Source organism: Zootoca vivipara, chromosome 3 (assembly GCF_965207765.1).
Source record: "Zootoca vivipara chromosome 3, rZooViv2.hap1.1, whole genome shotgun sequence".
NCBI classification, from domain to species: domain Eukaryota; kingdom Metazoa; phylum Chordata; class Lepidosauria; order Squamata; family Lacertidae; genus Zootoca; species Zootoca vivipara.
Genome location: NC_142586.1, coordinates 30,924,106 through 30,945,081, shown reverse-complemented (window position 1 = coordinate 30,945,081; position 20,976 = coordinate 30,924,106). Strand labels below are relative to the sequence as shown.

The following is a 20,976-nucleotide window of genomic DNA, read 5'->3' as shown; positions in this document are numbered from 1 at the left end:
TGTTTTAAATCCATACACTTGTTGGGTTCCAAGGTGATTTGTTTTTAGGGTGGAGAATGTATGTTCACAGCCTCACTTGAGAATAGCATCTGTTTCCACCCTGCGAATACTAAGGGTGGAGACCATTCTTAGGAAGAAGACAGCTGCTATAATTTTGCAAGCAAGGTTTGTGAAAATGATTTAAAGTGCATGTATGCTTTTAGGCAATATTCTCCAAGTCCAATGTTTTAGAGGAGTCAGTCTGTAAATCCAGGAGTTCTCTGTTCCTTATAGTATCCAAGAATTGGATGGTGTTTTCTTTATAGAAATATTAATGAGTTTGTAAGAATGTGGTCATCTACGTGGAAATGTCATGCAACAGGTCAATCAAGCTTGTGATTGTGGTGGAGGATGACTTACAATTTCTAGAATGGGTGCAAAGGTTATGTCCCTAACTATGCCGCCTATGGCTTAAACCCTAATATTTTACTTGAAGATACTAAAAAGGAACTCCACAACCCTGTCATGATATAATTTTATCCAGCTACCACCTTGCAGTTAAAGACATCTACCTCTCAATAGCCAAGTTATAATACCATTTAAAAGCCACCAGAAAATCTCCTAGCACTGCTTTCCTCCAGCCTCCAAACCTACAAAATACTACCGGTACCAGTCCTTTGTTACCTTATTGTGACTCCAACCATTGTATCAGCTGTAGTTATCTTAGGGCAAATGCCATCAGTAAAAACAGACTGTCTGTCGAACCTGTTCAGTAAAAAAGAATATCGCCTGCAAGTCTTTGCAATGTTGCATGCTAGAAAGGTGTGTAGCAAGGCAACTACACATTTGTAACCATTTTTGAAAGCACTTCAGCCATCACAAAGAGAAAGCTTTATCAACCTTTTGGAAGGCATTTTAATGTAGAAAGTTGCAACCACTCAGAATGAAATTTTTCCAACAGAAAAAAGTCTGATCCTGGGACACTTGAAGTCTTGCACTTTGCTGTAAATTCTCTCCATTCTCAAGGCTATCACCTTAGTTTCCAATGACTGACTTGAAATCTAGTGGTGTTACTGATGAAAGCAAAAGCTAAAATGTTTAATATTTTAAGTGCCACAATCTTGACACACGCACACACACACACACAAAGATTGATGGGTTAAGGAAGTGGCAGGTTATGGGTTTATACACATGAACATTGGTTTAGCTGTCTAAATATCATTGTCACCTTTTTTTGCAACACACACTGGACGAAGCATCCTATTTTATGTATATATAAAAATGTGGATTGGTATCAAAAAAAGCCAAGTTATCTAGGAGGTATCTGACTGTCATACTCAGATTAGATCCATTGAAACAATGGACTAACTTAAGTCCGCTGATCTTAACGAGTTTATTCTGAATATGATTTATAATCATCACCGTGATAATGTAACTTTGAGTTTCACCTTGGGTTTATCTTACCATGTACTGTATGCTAATCCACAGATAAACATTGTAAAGCATGTCTGAATAAAGATAACTATTGTAACTATTGTAAATTTCAGAATATGATAATGGTACAAAATATGCCATGTATATTATATAGAGTTTCTTCTCCATGATTAAATTCAATTTGTAATTTTAACATAGGATGCAAAGCGATTAGAATCAGGTCTGCAGTTCCAGAATGAAGCTGAGATCGCAGGTTATCTACTTGAATGTGAGAATCTACTGCGTCAACAAGTCTTGGATGCCCAGATTCTTATTGATGGAAAATATTATCAGGCAGATCAGCTGATCCAGAGGTTTGTGCATTTATGTTATGTAGAAATATGAGTTTATGTGAATATATGCTTAAGAATTTTTCTCTAGCCCATGAAAGCCCCTTTTCTTTCTTTTTCTGATGCACAGTAAGCTGTGTAGACGAATAACAATACTTTGTTGTAGCAAACTCTACCCTCATCTGAGTTATATATTTTTCTTTTCTTTTACTAGTTTATTCTGGCTTTTTTTCCTTTTCAAAATTGAAAATTAATGAGATGATGTTATTATGCTATTGATAAATAATATTTAAAAAGAAAGAAATAGGAGCATTCATCTCATATCCTATCAGTAGCTATGCAAAAGCATAATGAAGGCTGCAGCTGGTAATATCTGCAATTTTAACAGAAATACACTAAAAGTAAAAGGATGCCCACATACACCAGAAATTTCAGTCTCCCAGATGTAACTAAAATTGTCCTGAACTAGATAACTTAAATGGCATGGCAAAATGGCAAAACCTTTTTCCTCTGTAGATTGTGGCTTGGCTGCCTGGATCATTACACTAAATGGCTTATTGAATTTTGCAAGCATCTCTGACATGTAGTGTATGCCTAAGCTTTATTTTCATTTTAGCTTAACTGTAGCTTGCCATGTTGTCCAACCTGAACCTAAGCTTAAATCCAGCTAGTGGAAACAAGCCAATTTCAAACAACTTTTTTCCCCCTAACCATAGTTAAGATTAACCACAGTTTGGTTACACACTAAACTGCAATTAATGCAAAACTGGAAGTGTAAGCTTCCAGTCTGCTATTCATGATCAAGCTGGAAAGAAGAGAGAAAGGGGAGCCCAGGGGGAGGCTAGCCTTGTTGTCATGGAACACCAGTCCACAGTTTAGCATTATGTTTCAATATAGCCATAGTATGCAACATCTTAGTGCCCTAGCATGATCTCCTATATATCCTTGGCTATACTTGTACAGTGCTGATGCTTTGAGATATTGCCAGCTGTTCTCCCCACACCCCAGTAATATCTATGCACACGAATGATTGTCAAACACAGGCATTTAGGTATCTGTCTCTGTAAAAGGTGTTATCATATTGATTCTAACCTCTAACTGCTAACACAGAACAACTTTTCCAAAGCTGAGTTTGTCCCCTCCACCTCTGCCACGCCCCTACAGCTGGTGTGTGCTGCTGCAATGGCTGTCTTTCCTGCTGCTGTTTGTTAAGGTAGCTGTGAAGTGGGTGCACTTAGAGCAAAGGGCCTAACTTGGCAACCATGGCAGCAGTGTAGGGCATGCCCAGCAGTGGGGTGTGTGGCAGCAGCGTGGCATGCCTATGGAGGAAGGGGGGCATGGGATGCCCGTGGCAGAGGAGGCTGAGGGGTGGTGGTTGTTTGTTTGGTGCCCCCCCCAAGCACCAATAGCTCCTGGGTCAGCCCTGACACCCACAGCTTCTCTGGGAAGTGTCTTGCTACGGTAATAGACTGAACACTTTCCATCTTGATTGTGGAAATCACTGCCAATTGAGCAGGATCCACAAAAAATCCAGTGCACAATAGATATTCTTTTTGTGCCTGCATTTACAGAGATGCTCAGGAAGCATCACGCAGAGACAAAATGGATCCCTTCAATTTTCTCTTACCTTATAGTAGTTGTGTTTGGGGCTGCAGTTGTTACAACAGTACTGTCTATCACTTTAATCCTTACATTCTATTTTTAAAGAGGAGGATGAGTTTGATCCTGCCTCTGCCTTTCCCAGAGGCACTACTTTTCATTATGATGGCTTTGTTATGCCCAAACACACACTATTACTTGGCACATTGCCATATAGCTCCATTGCACTTTAAAATTCCCCAATATATCTATCAGTTTATCGAATGTGTGGATTGAACTCGTAATAAACAACCCCCTCCCTTTTTTTTTACACAAAATACAAGATAGCTTTATTATTCTTTGTTTTTTAAATGATGGGAATTCATGAAAATCCCGAGACAATATCCAGATCTTTTCACTTCTATAGTAAATGCTTTTTCTGGTTTTTGAAACAGGGTTGCAAAACTGCGAGATGACCTTATGGCCTTAAGAGCAGAGTGCTCCTCAGTCTACAGCAAGGGGAGGACACTGACTACAGAACAGACCAAGATGATGATATCAGGAATAACACAAAGCTTAAACTCAGGATTTGCACCAAACTTCAGCCCTAGCTTAAACTCTGGACTGAGCCAGGGCTTGTCACCCTCCTTGACATCATCGAGTCTAACATCAGGTTTATCATCGGGTTTTTCTTCAAGAATGACTCCTGCCATCACCCCAGCATATACCCCAGGTTTCCCACCACGGTTAATTCAAAGCTACATAACAGGAGTTGACACTGGTGCACTGCAAACGCTCAAATTGATGCAGATCCGAAAACCTCTGATGAAATCGGCATTTATCGATCAGAATTTAACAGAGGAGGAAGTCAACATGAAGTTTGTTCAGGATCTTCTCAGATGGGTAGATGAAATGCAGGTAACATCTTTACATGTACATTTTTAAAAATTTTCAGTCTGTGCCTAATCATTTTTCTCACCAGCTTGAGGGCTCGACTTTAATTCTGAACTTCTGCTTTCAAGGTGCAACTTGATCGAGCTGAATGGGGTTCGGATTTGCCAAGCGTCGAAAGCCATTTAGAAAATCACAAGAATGTCCACAAAGCTATTGAAGAATTTGAGTCAAGCCTTAAAGAAGCAAAAATCAGTGAGGTACAGCTTTTTTGGGGGGGAGGGGAGTGTTGTGGTTATATATTAAGCAGCATATAAAAATTAGGAATATACCCACACACATACACACGTGTGCAATGTGCTTGATTTTAAATATACCGTATATATATTTTCTTTGAACCAATTTGTTCTTTACAGATCCAGATGACTGCTCCCCTTAAACTCAGCTATGCAGACAAATTGCACAAACTGGAGAGCCAATATGCAAAACTCTTGGTAAGATGGCTGATTGGTAGTCCCACCTTTTAGTTGGATGCCACTTTGATGACGAAAGGTTTAAAGTAAAAAAAAAATGGATTTCTTTTACTATCTTTTTCAAGAACACCTCAAGAAATCAGGAAAGACACATCGATACCCTTCACAATTTTGTATCTCGTGCTACCAGAGAACTCATATGGCTGAATGAGAAAGAAGAGGAGGAGGTTGCATATGACTGGAGTGAAAGAAATACAAATATAGCACGGAAAAAAGACTACCATGCAGTAAGCATTGTTAAAATAGTCAAAAATAAGTATTGAATGTGGCCTCTTTTTTTTTTTTTTGCTCCTGGCTTCTAAAGCTAATTGTATTTTTATTTGGAAGGAACTGATGAGAGAACTTGATCAGAAGGAAGAAATTATCAAATCTGTTCAGGAAATAGCAGAACAATTGCTAATTGAAAACCACCCTGCAAGGCTAACTATTGAGGTAGGTTGTTAAGCATAACTTAGGAATAGAAACAGAGTCTGTCAAGGCTCTTTTTATGGGCTGCTGAATCAGAATATAGACTTGTTTTCTGGGTGGTCTGTAGTCCCCATGCTTCGTTTCCAGAAAATGTTCAGTAAAATAAGACTATTTGATTTCATAGTCAGGCGCTACATGGACATGTGATAAACCCACTGCCCCAACTGTACAGGGGGTAGGCGGTTATTAGTTGGTTGGCTTTGCTTTTGTTTTTAATCATGTATTTTGTGCTTTTATATTGAAGGGTGGTATACTGGGCAACGTTAATAATAATAATAATAATAATAATAATAATAATAATAATAATAATAATAATTCTGGAAAAATGAGAAATTGAGAGAAACTGAAACAGACAGATTCATCAATCCCTATGTGCATTTGTTGCAGTGTATTGTAGTTCACAAAAGCTTATGGCAGAACCAATGTGTTTATCTTTACAGTGCAACAGCATACACTTAATTTTGACAGGACATGGCAATGACATGAAATAAATGGAACCACAACAAAATACAGGGGGTAGGGGGTTATTAGTTGGTTGGCTACACTACACTTGTGGGAGGGCTGCTGTTCCAAGGGCTGGCCAGGCATACATTCTTGCCAGTTCCAGTGTCCAGCCAGCCAAGCATACCCTGTTGCCAGATACTCCATTTCTTTCCATTCCTATCCTTCTCCTCCTTGGCCCCATCCCAGATTTCTGTTGTTAATGCTTTTGTCCATCAAACGCTCAGCCTTAGACACTTTACTGAGAGCTATGTTACATCAGTGCCCATTAATATTCCAGTGAGTGAGGCTGAGTTTTGTAACCCGTGACAGAGCAGTGGCTCTGTGTTTTCATCTGACGGGGAACTTCTGGGCCTTTCTTACGTGCAAAGGTTTCATTACATTGCTTCCATTTAAGGTGTGAAGTTCAGGCACTTGCTGTTGCTCATAAACTCCAGATATTGTTTGGACGTTGAATTTATTTCAGACTGGCATCATGTCGTGTGCCTACAATGTGTGACTTGATTCTAGTCCAAAATGCATCTAATGTCCAAACAACACCTGGAATTTATGAGTGCTTCTGTTTTTGTTTTAAAATGCATGCTAACTACCACAGGTGCTGTCAGGGGATTGTTGCAGTTACTCTCAAGTAAAGATGCTCCAGTCTGCTCTGTCTTTAAGAGCTTTATTGTGCATACTATTTACAGTGCAGAGACATCAGAAAATATGACTGCCTAGTCTGATTCAGAACCCGGCAATGGCGCTTGTCTGCTTTTGCACCAGCATAATAGTCTGGGAACCCCAAAACGCCACCCCTTGCCCTACGTCTGGGTGCATGACCCAATGTGGGCGCCGGAAGGGGCTGCGTTCCTTCTCCCATCCTTTGGCTGGAGCGTTGCAGAGGCTCCGACACTTCAGTGCACTGTCCTTCCTCCTCTGGCCAGCTGGGTCGGTGCCGAGGCTCTGATACGTCTTGGAGCCCCCTCTCCATTCTGCTCCATTCCTCATTCCCTCCTCCTGACCCGCTGCTAGCGCTATCACTGGGCGAAGTGCTGGTCAGGATGACTGGGGGAGGGTCCCTGTAGAGAGTCCCCCTGACAGGTGCCTCCAGACTTCCAAATGTGATCACGTGGTTGTCAGGAAACTAGGATGTGTACAAAGCAGATAGGCATTCAGGGTTTGTGCTCTGAAGCAATAAGGCTTTTATGCAAGAAGATAAGCTCTATGATATTTTCAGGCTATTAAGCCGTACTGTTGGGGCTGATGTTGCAGGGGGTGTTTCTATGTAAATTAATACTAGGTATATCGTATTGGTACCTCCTAAAAAGTTTGTATTTATGGACAAATTCAGACTGCGTTCAGATGTCACAATGCACCATCATTTATCTAGAGAAGGAACTAGCTGGAACAAATCTTGGACCCACACACTTCCTCTTCCACCTCTGGTGCAGCTGTGAGGAGATTTGAAACTTTCACTTTTGATTAACCACAATTTAGTCTGATGTCAGAGCCCTAGACGGAAGTTAACTTTTAACTTTGGTTTGTTGAAATAAGGTAGCTTGATCACTCCATGGTTTGAGCTCAACTTGTTTCAAACAAGCCATAGAAAAGGTGGAATGACAAGCTGCAAGTAATCAAAAAAGAAGCGAAAGCTTTCAGAAACCTTCTTGCAGTTGCAGCCAAGGAGGAGAGATTTTTTTTGGGGGGGGGGGGAGCATGTGAGCCTAAGTCTTTATTGTGGCTTGTTTTCATAATGACAAAACAGATCAGTTTCACTATCTGTAGGGTGTTTAGCAAATTGAGTTGAAATTTGTCTTCTAACAAGAGAACAAGACACCCACTGGTTTCCATGGGAGATGCTTGGGGAGAATTCTAAATCTACAGTATTTAGAGCAGCCTCTGCTGGCCAACAATATTACTGTTCTACCATAGCCGGGATAGAGCAGATCCTGCATTCAAGAAATTCAGGTTATAAATGACAGTTATTCTAATAAGTAAATTGTTCAGAGAGTTTTATTGCTTTTTATAGAGAAATGCACTAGATATTTTCAGAGGCTGGTGTGATTTCTTTTCCTACTGTTATAACAAGTCGAAGGCATTTGAGTAGGAAAATTGGGCAGGGCAGGGGCTTCAATTCCTCAAATCTCCCCTCTTCCTCATTTGAATTGCTTCTGTCACAGTGAAACATGACTTGTTTCCTCTGCTTGTATCCCTAAGGCCTACCGAGCTGCAATGCAAACACAGTGGAGCTGGATTTTGCAGCTTTGCCAATGTGTTGAACAGCATCTGAGAGAAAACACTGCATATTTTGAGGTACGTTAACACATGGGTATTATTGTAGAGTAACCACAGATTTAACTCTTAACAGCAGCAAGAAGAAAAAGATTTTTAAATGCTTTTTTATGCCAAATAATAGCATATTGACCCTGCAATAAATCTAAACCAGAATTTTCACATTTCACAGGACTTCCTATTTTACTGCTGCAGATGTCTATAAAAAGTGCTGTGCTGTTTTTATTATGAGTTTTGTTCCATATTTTTTCAGAGTGGATGTGAACTAAAGGACTTAAGCTACTTTTTTCACACCAATATTTTCATGTGGTTCAAATGGGCCAAGAAATTGATTAATCTTTCCCACTTGATTTTAGAAGCAATTATTATATTGCTGCGTGTCCTGAATTCTCTATTCAAACAATACAAACCACACCACAATCATCTGTGAGTGGGGGGAGAGGGACAGGAAAGGGAAGAAGAAACTTACCCAGGTTGCACTGGAAAGAAAGTCCCTGTGCAGGAATTATTATTTTTCCCAACTGCAAAGAAGTAATGCATATACAGATAATTAAAAGGGTACCCAGTTAACTTCATAAGTATCTAGGCATTGCAGACTGTTGTAAGCTGCATGTTTGAAGTCAGAGAAAGTTGTTAAGTTTGCAGCCCAGTGGGTAAAGAGGACTGGTGGTTTTATCCCCTTTGGTGCTGGAGTACCCTGGGGTGACCGGGCTCATTTAGTTTTCTAATTGATTTTAGAAATTTATGTCTCCTTCATCTAATAAGAAAGTATACCACACTCTTGGATTATCAGCCTGGACTTCAGACTGCTGTACTGACTACTTGCTTGAGGACGGAGCTTGCAATGGTGTATTTTTTAAAATCAAAAGGTGTTTTTTTCATTCTAGTTTTTCAGTGATGCCAAAGAGGCCATAGATTACTTGAAGAATTTAAGAGATGCTGTTCATCGAAAATACAGCTGTGATAGGTCCAGCAGTATTCATAAACTGGAAGATCTGATCCAAGAGTCGATGGTAGGTATCTTCCATACATACTTGGCTAAAGCTATTTGTCCTCTACTAGCAGAAGTACTAAAAGTAGACAGTTAACCGAGGTCTCATCACAAATTGTTCTTTCTTAAGGGGAACTAATCTAATCACCATTATTTTCACAATTCTGGCTTCAAAAACAATAATTCAAGGAGCTCATTATCTTAAACAATGTCAGTGAAATATATGGATGAGATGTTTCTCATAATTCCTGATGACCATTTTTTGGCAGTATTCTGTACCTTTCTGTTTCCTTTCTTCTTCTTCTTCTTCTTCTTCTTCTTCTTCTTCTTCTTCTTCTTCTTCTTCTTCTTCTTCTTCTTCTTCTTCTTCTTCTTCTTCGCCACTGGCTAATAGCCAGGGAACATCTTCAGTTTGCAAAGCATGCAGTTAAATAAAATAAAAACGTAATCCTCTTTGCAAACAGAATCTTAGGTCATGGACATTAATTTTTACCACTGCTTCTCAATGTGGTTGGTAAGCAGTGCACAGGAATTAAACTCTGCCCCTCATAGCCCTTACTATTGAAAATGGGACATACATGGCTGCTCCCAACTATTTCATGGTGAATTACACAAATGGACCATCGCCATCTAGGGCTGTTGACACAATAAACAATGGTGGTTAGAGAGTACTAATAGCACCACAGATACCATTCTGATTTATGTGAACAATGCTTTGTAAGACATCACAAACAGCAGAAAATATATATTTAAGTTTCAAACACGTTTGATTTGCAGATGCTTCTAATGTTACCCCTCCTCTTGTTTTCTTTATAAATTGGCTTTTAGGAAGAGAAAGAACAGCTCCTGCAGTACAAGAACACAGTGGCTGGCCTTGTGGGGAGAGCAAAGACAATAGTTCAGCTGAAGCCAAGGAATCCAGATAATCCACTGAAAACATCCATCCCAATCAAAGCCATCTGTGACTATAGACAAATTGAGGTTGGAACCTTAGATTTCTTCCAATCAATTATGGGCAGAACAATATAAGAATGTTAGGCTCATTCTGATTTTCTGATCTTTCTGTTGAAAACCAGATAACCATTTACAGAGATGATGAGTGTGTACTGGCAAGCAACTCCCATCGGGCAAAATGGAAAGTGATTAGTCCAAGTGGTAATGAGGCCATGGTTCCTTCCGTCTGTTTTACTGTTCCTCCGCCCAACAAAGAAGCAATAGACACTGCAAACAGGTAAGTGCTGGCATAGCGTGCACACAACATGGAAATCCTTATTGATCTTATTTGCCTTCCAGGAGCTTTTCTATGCACAACGTACAGGAAATTTGTAACATGTACTTCTTTCGACTGCCACTTGACAATTCATTAATTTGTCATCCCTCCCCCCTTTACTTTGTGCATTTCAGAATTGAACAGCAATATCAGAATGTCCTGGCCCTGTGGCATGAATCACATGTAAACATGAAGAGCGTGGTCTCCTGGCACTATTTGACAAATGAAATTGAAACTGTCCGAGCCAGTAATGTTGCTTCGGTAAGTTCTGTGCCTGTTCCAGCACTCATAACAAAATATACCTAGCCTAATATTCCATGATTCGGAAGCAGTTTTCTGTAGCTGCTAAAGCTGAGTGTAGCCACACACAGTTCCTGAATATTTGGTTCTGTAACGTGCCGCATTCCTGTGTTATATATGTGCAACAACAGTTTGCTGGTCGCCTCCAGAATCTACAAGCTTCCTTTATAGCATGATAGGCTAAGATTGTGGGAAGCTCCATGTTTTCCATAGTAGACATCATTGATGAAGGTATGTCAGTGTTGTATTGGTGTTTCTTATACCAAGCTCTTAAAATGTGCATATGTCAATGTCTGTAAACACCCAGCGCATGTTGTCCGGTCTCATTGGAGTGTCCAGGACAGTTATGTGGGTTTTTAACTTGTATGCATTTGAAAGTTGCTGTATTCATTTCATTGAAATGAGTCATCACAATTGACTTTTCTTCTGGTTGCTAAAGAGCATTTCCTCTACAGACATCCTCCGATGTGCTCACAGAGCAACATGTGTACTACCTTTTTGGAACGTTAAAATACTGCCTTAAGAAACTGACAAAACAGTATGTGGCTTATAAAATGGCGGCCAACGTTGGAAAGACTTTAATTACCCCTCCTGATTTTTAATCTTTCCTAGATAAAGACACTCTTGCCAGGTGAACACCAGCAGGTTTTAAGCAACTTGCAGTCCCGCTTTGATGACTTCCTTGAAGACAGCCAGGAGTCCAAAGCCTTTTCAGTTGCTGACATTGCTCAGCTGGAAAGGGAGGTGAATGTGTGCAAGCAGTACTACCAAGAGCTCCTCAAGTCTGCAGAGAGAGGTAACTATAGCACGTCAACTGTGCAGAAATCTCCCATACAGGATGCTTATGGTATCAACTACCCTTTCAATGTTACATATGTGAACTATACGACTGTGGCTCTTTCACAGCGGTGCTCATTTCAGAAGCAGAGAGGGAAATAGATACCAGTGGAAGACATGAGTTGGGAAAGTCTAAAGGCCCATTATTTTTTACAGTATCAGATGGAAAAGATGAGCATCTTGTATGAGTGTTTGTTATTTTTTTCTACAGTTGCTGCTGCAGTGTTGTCAAAACAGACATACTTTTTGGCATGTATGCTTTTGGCATGCATATGTAGCATATGTAAGCAATTACATAGGTCTAACAGTGAGCACTCAGAGCCAGTTCAGACATTAAGATGTTGCTTTTCAAATAGCAGAAGAGGAAGTGGGATATTCTGTGTCCCGTGTCCCACATGCTATAGGTCAGCTGACTGTAACTCTCTGTACTTGTTTTGTGTCTGTGTGAAATCAGTGAGCTATCATTAACACAGATGCTCCTGAGAAAATCACTTATGAAATGGGAAGAAAAAAGAAGAGCTGATCGCCCCATGACTCCCCTTCTGTTTGTTTTGTTGTTCATAACACTCAGAACTGATTCAAATATTGAAATGTTATATTGCAGATAAAAGAACTTGTGCCCCTGCATAATTGCTGAAAATGTAATGTGCATTTTAGTGGCGCACAATCTGAGATCTCAATTGGGTTCCTAAAATGAGCTGGTAATAATTTGTGTGAGTAAATAGAACAATTATTTTGGCAGGTTGCACAATAAGAGGAAGAACATCTGTTACTGTTACACATAAATGTACAAAGAACATATTTTTTTCCTGTCAAAATAAAATACCAGGAATATCATACTACATCACTTACATTTGTTTACTTACTCTCCTTAAAAAAATCAAGCAATCTGCAAGTATGTCATAAATGGACCCTATATCCTTTGGAAAAACAGTAAGAGTATCTGCTTAAAAAAAGGTCTTTGAAGTTCTTCCTTGCTGTTGTAAATATTCCATCTCCATTCTGAAAATATATGATATCACTGAGCTTTAAATGCTTCCATAAAGCTGAATAGATTTATTATATAATGCTTTCAGGCTGATGCTGATATAGAAAGGAATGCAATAACAGATGAAAGCTGATTAAAGTAAATCTATAAGCACGGAGCAGAGATATACTGTGCTCGACTGTGTATCTGGAGAAAATGATAAGAGTTTCATTTCTATAGATTTAATACCATCTTATTATGAAATCATCTCTGGACGAACCATAAACAATCCAGTTAATCACTGTGCATACACATATGGGATGATAATACCTATGACTAAAGTGATGTGCATATTAGTTTTTGGGGGGATGCGCATATTTAGACATGATGATGATGATACATGGCAAGCAAGAAGTTGATTTTGTGTCTTGCTGTTATGATGTTTACATTTCTCCACTTGAGAAGATGCTCAAGGTGACCCCAATTTGTGAACTTCCACATCTTCCCTTGGGGTAAAATCTATTTGAAATGAAAGAGGGGGGGGGGTTGCTAGATTTGTTTATGCTTGTTATTGCAAATGTAAAGAGGTACCTTTGAAATATGAATGGCTGGGGAAATTGTGGGTCTAAATCTGAAAATTTTCAAATGCATTCAAACTTCTTACTAAAATAGATTTGATTTTTTTTTTGGTAAAGAACGTTCTTTATGGGCTTTTGACCAATTTGAATGGTAAAGCTCCACAGAGTGGGCAATATTCTACCCGTTTAAAATGTATGTTATTTTGTGGAAAGGTGGTTTTTAGATTTTATTTATTTATTGAATTCATATACTGCCCTACACCTGCAGGTCTCAATATAAGTGGAGTGTAAGTTTCAGTTTCAGTATATTGTAATAGTTGTAGCAAACATAGTAGCTTTAAAAAAGAGAGATGGAGAACCATGGAAACAAGAAATTGAAGACATGCTTCCTCTTCTCCCTACATTATTAGCACATCCCTTTCTCCTCTTGACCACTTCCCATTAATGTTAATTGCATGTTTCCTTTAGTTCAAGCAGAGATACTGCAGACAAGGTTATAACACTGTGACTTTACAGGGGTCCCCAGACTACGGCCCGGGGGCCACAAATGGCCCCCGAGGCTCTTTTATGCGGCTCCCAGGGACGCCGGCGTGGCGTGGCGTGGCGTGGCGTGGCGCGGCTGCTGACTTCTGACCCAGAAAAGCGAAGGAAATAGCTTGTGCGCACACGCAAACATCATTTCCGGTGTACTTCCGGGTGGGAGGAGGCTTCTGCACATGCGCACAAGCTATTTCTGGTGCTTTCCAGGTTGGGAGTGTGCCAGAAATAGCGTTTGCGCATGCGCATGGGCGCGCACAGCCGCACGCACTCCCCCACCCTCCGGCCCACCACACAATCGACGCGGCGGGCATCCGGCCCAAAGCCAGGTAAGTTGGGGGACCCTTGCTTTAGAATATATGTTGTGTGGTGGCAGAGGAACGTTAAATAAACTTGGTTTTATTTGCATTCTTCCATTTCTTTCCAACAGAGGAGCATGAAGAATCCATTTACAACCTATACATCTCAGAAGTTCGAAACATGAGACTTCGTTTGGAGAATTGCGAAGATCGTTTGATTAGGCAGATTCGAACCCCACTGGAGAGAGATGACTTACATGAAAGTGTATTTCGGATCTCTGAACAAGAGGTGAGTCCTCTGAGCTTCTCTGTGGGATCTCCAAAGCTCATGAAATGTAACAATCGTATAATGATGAGCTCATAAAGAGCTTATTCAGAAGGGACCACTACAATTATCTGCATGGCTGCATCAACAAATTACAACAAGTAATGTGCACTTGTATAGCTAATTAAAGTGAAGTAAACATTTGAGCCACCAGTTGGTTTTGGGGCAGTCTGTTTACAAATGCCTTCATTTTGGAATTCCCAGACAGAGCGGGTGAGCTTTACTGGTTCTTTGAAGATAAAAGTGGGCAAGGATCTTATCAAAGAAGTCGTTTGGTTTTTGTGTGGCAGTGGTTATGACTTTTGAGTTCTAGCTGGGGTGAACTAGTTTTGCTTTTACTGGCTTGAACCCTAACTAGTGCTCAACAAATGGAAGGGCGAACAAACAATGGAAGGACAGCCCCCCCCCAACTAAGAATAGGCAATAAAATGAAATAATGATATCCCCATCTCTCTCCCCACCTCCCCTTTCCCCCAACTGCAAGATGTCTATGACAAAAATGTCTCTCACCAAACGTAAACGAACTGTGAAAAAGACTATGAATTGAAAGTGGAGACAATAGATGTACCATTATCTGTTTGCTTTGTAACACAAAACCCTCAATAAAAAGTAATTTTTAAAAATGGAAGGGCCCATTTTAATTTCAGAAGGAACTGAGGTTCAGTGGAGGTTCCCCACAGGGGTACAAAGGCAGGGGACTTTTTTGTGATTTCTTCTTTCCTCTGTAGCCTCTCATGCTGCTCCAAAGGGTCCCATAACCCTTTGCTCATGTTATCTTCTGTAGTATTAGTGTCTCTTGACCTAAGGATGCTTATTATGATTGTTTGAGAACTTCTGCTTGCTACAGGGGAAAAACATTTAATCTTTGGTTCTGTAGAAGCTGAAGAAGGATCTGGATCGACTCAAGGAGGACTTGGAAACAATCACAGACAAATGCGATGATTTTTTCAGTCAAGCTGCTGGTTCGCCTTCAGTTCCTACTCTGCGGTCGGAGCTTAACCTAGTAATTCAAAATATGAATCAGGTTTACTCCATGTCTTCCATTTACATAGAAAAGTAAGTAAGCCATCAAGTCATTCACATTTCATTGCACTTTTTCATCATCATCACATGTGGCAGACAGGTTTGATAGGATGATGTAGCGTGTGTTTGGAGGGGAAGCTGAATATATTCACAGTTATGAATATATTTTGTTGAATTGAATAATAGATACAGAATTCCATATGGCCACCTTGAAAGTGTTTATAAAGTTGAAAGGCCAGAAATAAATTTAAACAAATTAATAAATAAATAAATAGAAGAATGATCTTAGTCGTATAGTCATCATATACTAAAACATTTTTTAAAAAACTATTTGGAAATTATGATTGACAAGTGATCCCTTTTGTTTCAGGTTAAAAACTATAAATTTGGTGCTGAAAAACACTCAAGGAGCTGAAGCACTGGTAAAACTCTATGAGACTAAACTATGTGAGGAAGAACCATTAACTGCCGACAAGAGCAATATTGAGAACCTTATGGCTACGTTAAAGGTATTCTTATGATGTGCAGAAAAATAATAATGAGAAATAGGTGTGCTTTTTAAGTAATATAAAGAAGTAAAGTAGATTGATATATACCGTGTTTCTCATATTTTAAATCATCCCTACAAAATAAGCCATGGCAGGATTTTCCTGAGTTGAAGAAATATAAGACATACCCCAAAAATAAGCCGTAGTGGTGGGAGCAGGTCTGGATGGCGCCATGGAAGAGGAAGATGCCTGTCAGCGCCCGGAATCGGCTGCTGCTGCCCCTCCAAAATGTCCAGCAGCATGCACCGCGCCAAGCGCTGACCCGGCGGCGGGACGCAGCAAGAGCCGCAGCGCGCGCTGCTCCGAGCCCCGACCCGGCGGCGAGACCCAGCAAGAGCCTCAGCGCGCGCCGCGTGGAGCCCCGACCCGGCGGGACCCAGCAGCGTGCCCTGCTGAAGCGCTGACAACGCGCGCAGCAGCCGCCAGTTCTGGGCGCCGAGCCGCGACAGGAAGAGGAGGGACGCAGCGGGACGCAGCTACAACGACGGAAAACACCCGGCCGAGCCTTCATTGGCCGCCGCGGCTGCCACTCGCTGGTCCCTCCTCTTCCTGTCGCGCGCGCTGCAGGTCCCGCCGGTCCCGGCGCTGGGTTGGCGCTTGGCGCTGGCGCTGCGGGACGCAGCAAGAGCCGGAGCGCGCGCTGCTCCGAGCCGGGATCCGGCAAGAGCCTCAGCGCGCGCCGTGTGAAGCCCCGACCCGGTGGGACCCAGCAGCGTGCCCTGCTGAAGCGCCGACAACGCGCCCAGCAGCGCAGCAGCAGCCAGTTCCAGGCGCCGGACAGGGGAGGTACCATACTGTATTTTTTTAAAAAAATAATAAGACACCCCCCGAAAATAAGCCATAGGCTTATTTTCTTGAGAAAAAAAGATTATAAGACATGACTTATAATATGAGAAACACGGTACTGTCATGAGAACATAAGAAAAGCAGCATCTTGTTCTCTCAGATGCCCGTGGGAAGCTTGCAAACAGGACTGAGCACAAGAGCATTCTCTCTCCTGTGATTTTCAGCAACTGGAATTCAGAACCATTGCTATCTCCAACCTTGGAGACAGAGCATAGCCATCAATAGCCCTCTCTTCCATGAATTTGTCTAAACTTCCTTTATAGCTATCTGAGTAGGTGGCCCTCATTGCTTCCTGTGGGAGCAAATTCCATAGTTTAACAATGTGCTGTGGAAAGAAGTAGTGCTTTATTTTATCTGTCTTGAATCGCCTGTCTTCTTTTTGGCCTGTAGAAGAATGGAAACAAAGTAAACATGAGTGGCATTGAGATGTGGCAAGTTGACTGGTCAAATATTGTGAATTAGGAATGAATGATGACTATTACGTCATTTCCCAGTAACACTTAACTAAGAGCTGAGCTGCATATTACACCATCATGTGGAAAGAAGACCAGAAGTTTAGTATTCTGAGGTTTCCCTCCCAACCCTACAGGGCAGGGATTAGGAACCTGTCATCCATCAGATGTTGCTGGACTCTTAACTCCCATCAGCCTCAGCCAGCATGCCCAATGGCCAGGGATGATGGGTGTTGTAGTCCAACAACATTTGGAGGTTCTCTATGCTTGTTATAGCCAACAAAAGATGGAGGATTGGAGGATCCTGAAGCAGTTACTGGTCCCTTTCCTTCCCATATGGTTCCTCAGAAAAGAAAAAAACACACAGCCAAATTGTACCAGGAAAGAATGCAGCTTTTTCCGTTCCTTCTTATGGAGCTAATCTTCCTTAGCTGCTTAGAAGAAGAAGGCCAGGGAAGATTAGCCACATGAGAGGTAAACTTAGGTACACAGCTGTCAAGTTTTCCCTTTTCTCGTGAGGAAGCCTATTCAGCATAAGGGAATTTGCTATGCTTAGGTATGCTTATAATTAGAAAAGTATTCCTCTTCGTTATAGTTACAGAAGCAGTAATGGCGCAAATACAAAACAATTTTTAAAGCATTTGGCTGAAAATTCAGATGCTTTGTTTGTTTCCTGCAACATGAATACCCCAGTGGTGTCCAAACTTTTTTCAAAGAGGGCCAGATTTGACGAAGTGAAGGGCCGTGGGGGCCAACCAAAGGGCCGACCAAAGTTGTTGAGCTTTTTTAAGGATTAAAGTTGTTGAGGTCTTTTAACAATTTTACCCCAGGAAATAAATTGCCACAGAGGCCAGATTAAACTGACCGGCGGGCCAGATTAGGCCCCCCCCACAGACTTTGGACGTCTGCCCCCATGACTAGTTAGTAATATTATAGCACATGATGCATATTGATTTGAAGCAGCAGCGTTATGATCTGTATTGAGATGTCACATGTTTTGTGTACCAGCAATGGAGATCAGAGGTTGATGTAAAAAGAGAAGTATTCCATGCTCTAGAAGACGAACTCCAGAAAGCCAAAGCAATTAGTGATCAGATGTTTAAAACACACAAGGAACGTGATCTCGACTTCGACTGGCACAAAGAGAAAGCAGATCAGCTGACCGAGAGGTGGCAGAACGTTCATTCTCAGATTGAGAACAGGTTAGTACTCCTATTTTCTTTTCAGAAACTTCAGAGTGAAACCTTTTTTTGTTACAGGTAGGTAGCCATGTTGGTCTGACATAGTCGAAACAAAAAATAAAAAAAAATTCTTCCAGTAGCACCTTAGAGACCAACTAAGTTAGTCATAGGTATGAGCTGGAGGCCTCAACCATCATGTATAACTGAGGAGAGAGAGAAATAAGGAAGATAAGACTTCTCTGGTTTGGCCATGCGCATTTTGACAGGACGGCGGGTGCAGCTTGCTTGAGACTTCTTCCAAGACAGCTCCTATAACACGTATATGAAGGGTTCCGTCATGCACAGGCAAGGCCGTCCCTAGGGAAGTGTGTGGAGCCGGACAAATCTCACGGTTTGGGCTCCTTGTTGCCTTCCTCCACCCCTTGCCTCGCCCAGTGGTTGCCATGGCTCCTCTTCAGTCTCCTTGTGGAGAGTCGCCACTTAATATGTGGGAAGCCAGCTGTAGATTCACCAAGCGTTTGGAAGTGTTCCTGTTTTACACCATTCCACCATTGTACAAATCCTTCCAAATCCAACTACCAGTGCATTGACAGTAAACTTACACATTGCATATGAAGCAAACCCTCAGTAAACACATTTCTCCGCACCTCCTCCTAAGGATTACTTTTTGTTGTTTTGACGCTTCTGTTAGTCTCTCCTCCCCTTTCTTTCCCTCTGGCTTGATTTCTTCTTTCTTTTGCTGCGTCTTTAGTATTGGCACTGGTATTCTTTGCCTCCATCTCCCTGCTTTTCTCTAAGAGTGAAGGAGATGGAGAGCTTTGCCCAGTGGGCGAGAGGCTGCAGGGGCCAACTAGGCCTAGGGCTGTCACCTTCATGCGGCCCCCTTAATGACCCTGCACATATGTTACTGCTGCGATGTGGAAAGAAGCCACAGGGAAGCAACTTCCACACTGGCTTCTGCGAGATACATACTGCATGTCACACAAACATACTGCATGTCTGTGATTCCCTTGGTTCAAATCCTTGCTATCTTCAGGAAAGCATGCCTGTCTTAGAAGCACTGGGTTCGCAATAGGCAGCACTGTGTGGGTAGTCTTCTGTCCTGACTGTTTAAGGTACCCTTATTTATGGCAAATGAGAATGCTCCTGCGTGCTTGTGAGATAAACATGAAGCAAATGCTGCCTCTCTCGGACAGCTTAATTGACTGTGCTGGCAGTTCACCATCAACGCATAGGCGCTCTGAGCGCAAGAGGTAACAGATTTTGTGTCGACTGCCGCATGTAACTAAACAGACTGTTCCCTACAAATGTTCACCCTCCTGTTTTCTATCAGTGAAATACACACACACACACACACACACACACACACAACCTGGCTAGTTATCAACATCATTTTTCTTCAGCTGTATAAAACTTAGCCATTTTAACTATTGCCCACATTATTTACTAATGGCTACTCACAGAACAAGAGGGGCCATAGAGAGGTATGGAGGGGTGGGTTCTACTACCCCACAGCCTCAGGTAGGCCAGGCCAAGCCGGAAGGTTTGGGAAGGAGCGTTTTGGGCCAAGCTTAGGGAAATGGACTGAGGTAGGACTGAGCAGGTCCATGGCCCCAGCTCTCATAATGCTCTGTTTTAGAGTCTTACACTGGGTATTGCTGTTGGGAGCACTGATGGCAGCAGTATTTCCACTGCCTCACTTTCCACAGCTTCAGCTTTCTGTGGGGGTGCCCCAAGTAGTAGACAACAGTGGACAGGGGAATCCCCTCAATCTTAACCCCCTCCAGTACCACAGATCAGTTTTTAGGGTTGCAGTTATCATAATTACCACATATTGTTTCACTTTTTCCCTCTCCTTCTGCCTCGAACTTGAAAACTGCAGGAAAACAAAACATTCCTCATTATTATTATTATTATTATTATTATTATTCCCGTAGATTGCAAGGCCCTTTTCTATAATGACTTTTGTAACAGACTAGGTACCTGTTTTTCTCTAACAACCATGGATTTAGTCAGCATATGAAGAATTGGGAATTTATTCTAAAGTGAGTCTTTTCTCCACATCCTAATCCTGAAGTTTTGCAACTGAGGAATAGTGTTGCAGGACATGGAACGTGACTGCTCCATTTTTCCTTTTGTTTAAGCTTCTGCTGAATTCTACACAACTTCCCTCTAGTGGTCAACCTGAGTAGCTTTTTATGTCTAAAATACACTGATACATGTAAGCATCCTTGTCCGAATCTGGGAGGTTATTGTGGCGAGGGATTCACTTATTTTTCAATGCCTGGCATTTGAAATGAGGAACTTGTAGATAGAGACAGAGAGAGACAAAGGCCTTTGAAATAAGGAACACAGGGAGAGACATCTGGCTTCCTAGAAAGATGAAGGGATGCTTGATAGAGATATATAAGGTTGCCCGGAGCTTTATGGACCCAGAAATGTGTGTTCTTTGGCATGTATTCCTCAGAACTAATACATTTCTAGATGACTGTGAGCTCCTCAAAAAAAAGCATGGAAGGTAAAAAGATCTCATAGAGCCTTTTTTCTGAAATTGACAAAGCCTTTCATTCTGAAGGTTTGCAGTAGAAACCCTGAGAAAAGGACTTCTAGCCGAATGATGCCTTCTGACAGCTGTTTATGAAGTGGTGTAGCCTAGCGCTGAGCTACAAACCAGGAATTTCTAATTTCACCTTTGCCCTGAACTTACTGTGTAGCCTTAGCCAATCTCTGTTCTGTTTCACGCCCCAAAAAATCTTTATTATGATGGGGAATAATAATACTGACTTGCCCTTACAAGGTTATTGTAAGGTTGCTGGTGATGATGATGGTTAGTTCTTT

At 41.5% G+C, this 20,976-nt stretch overlaps 1 protein-coding gene across 41 annotated transcripts in view; it reads left to right on the top strand.

The window, feature by feature from the left end:
• The window catches only part of DST (dystonin), a 299,278-nt gene that overhangs the window by 132,804 nt on the left and 145,498 nt on the right, over nt 1-20,976 (top strand). For all 41 annotated transcript variants that reach the window (XM_035109746.3, XM_088665773.1, XM_035109753.3 and 38 more), the window contains 16 exons: nt 1,612-1,766; nt 3,776-4,238; nt 4,343-4,471; nt 4,628-4,705; nt 4,810-4,971; nt 5,072-5,176; nt 7,910-8,005; nt 8,872-8,997; nt 9,804-9,956; nt 10,052-10,206; nt 10,380-10,506; nt 11,158-11,341; nt 13,895-14,052; nt 14,966-15,144; nt 15,482-15,620; nt 17,966-18,159. In XM_035109746.3, coding sequence (XP_034965637.3) covers nt 1,612-1,766; nt 3,776-4,238; nt 4,343-4,471; nt 4,628-4,705; nt 4,810-4,971; nt 5,072-5,176; nt 7,910-8,005; nt 8,872-8,997; nt 9,804-9,956; nt 10,052-10,206; nt 10,380-10,506; nt 11,158-11,341; nt 13,895-14,052; nt 14,966-15,144; nt 15,482-15,620; nt 17,966-18,159 — 2,603 coding nt within the window. The remainder of the gene's footprint in view (nt 1-1,611; nt 1,767-3,775; nt 4,239-4,342; nt 4,472-4,627; nt 4,706-4,809; nt 4,972-5,071; nt 5,177-7,909; nt 8,006-8,871; nt 8,998-9,803; nt 9,957-10,051; nt 10,207-10,379; nt 10,507-11,157; nt 11,342-13,894; nt 14,053-14,965; nt 15,145-15,481; nt 15,621-17,965; nt 18,160-20,976) is intronic.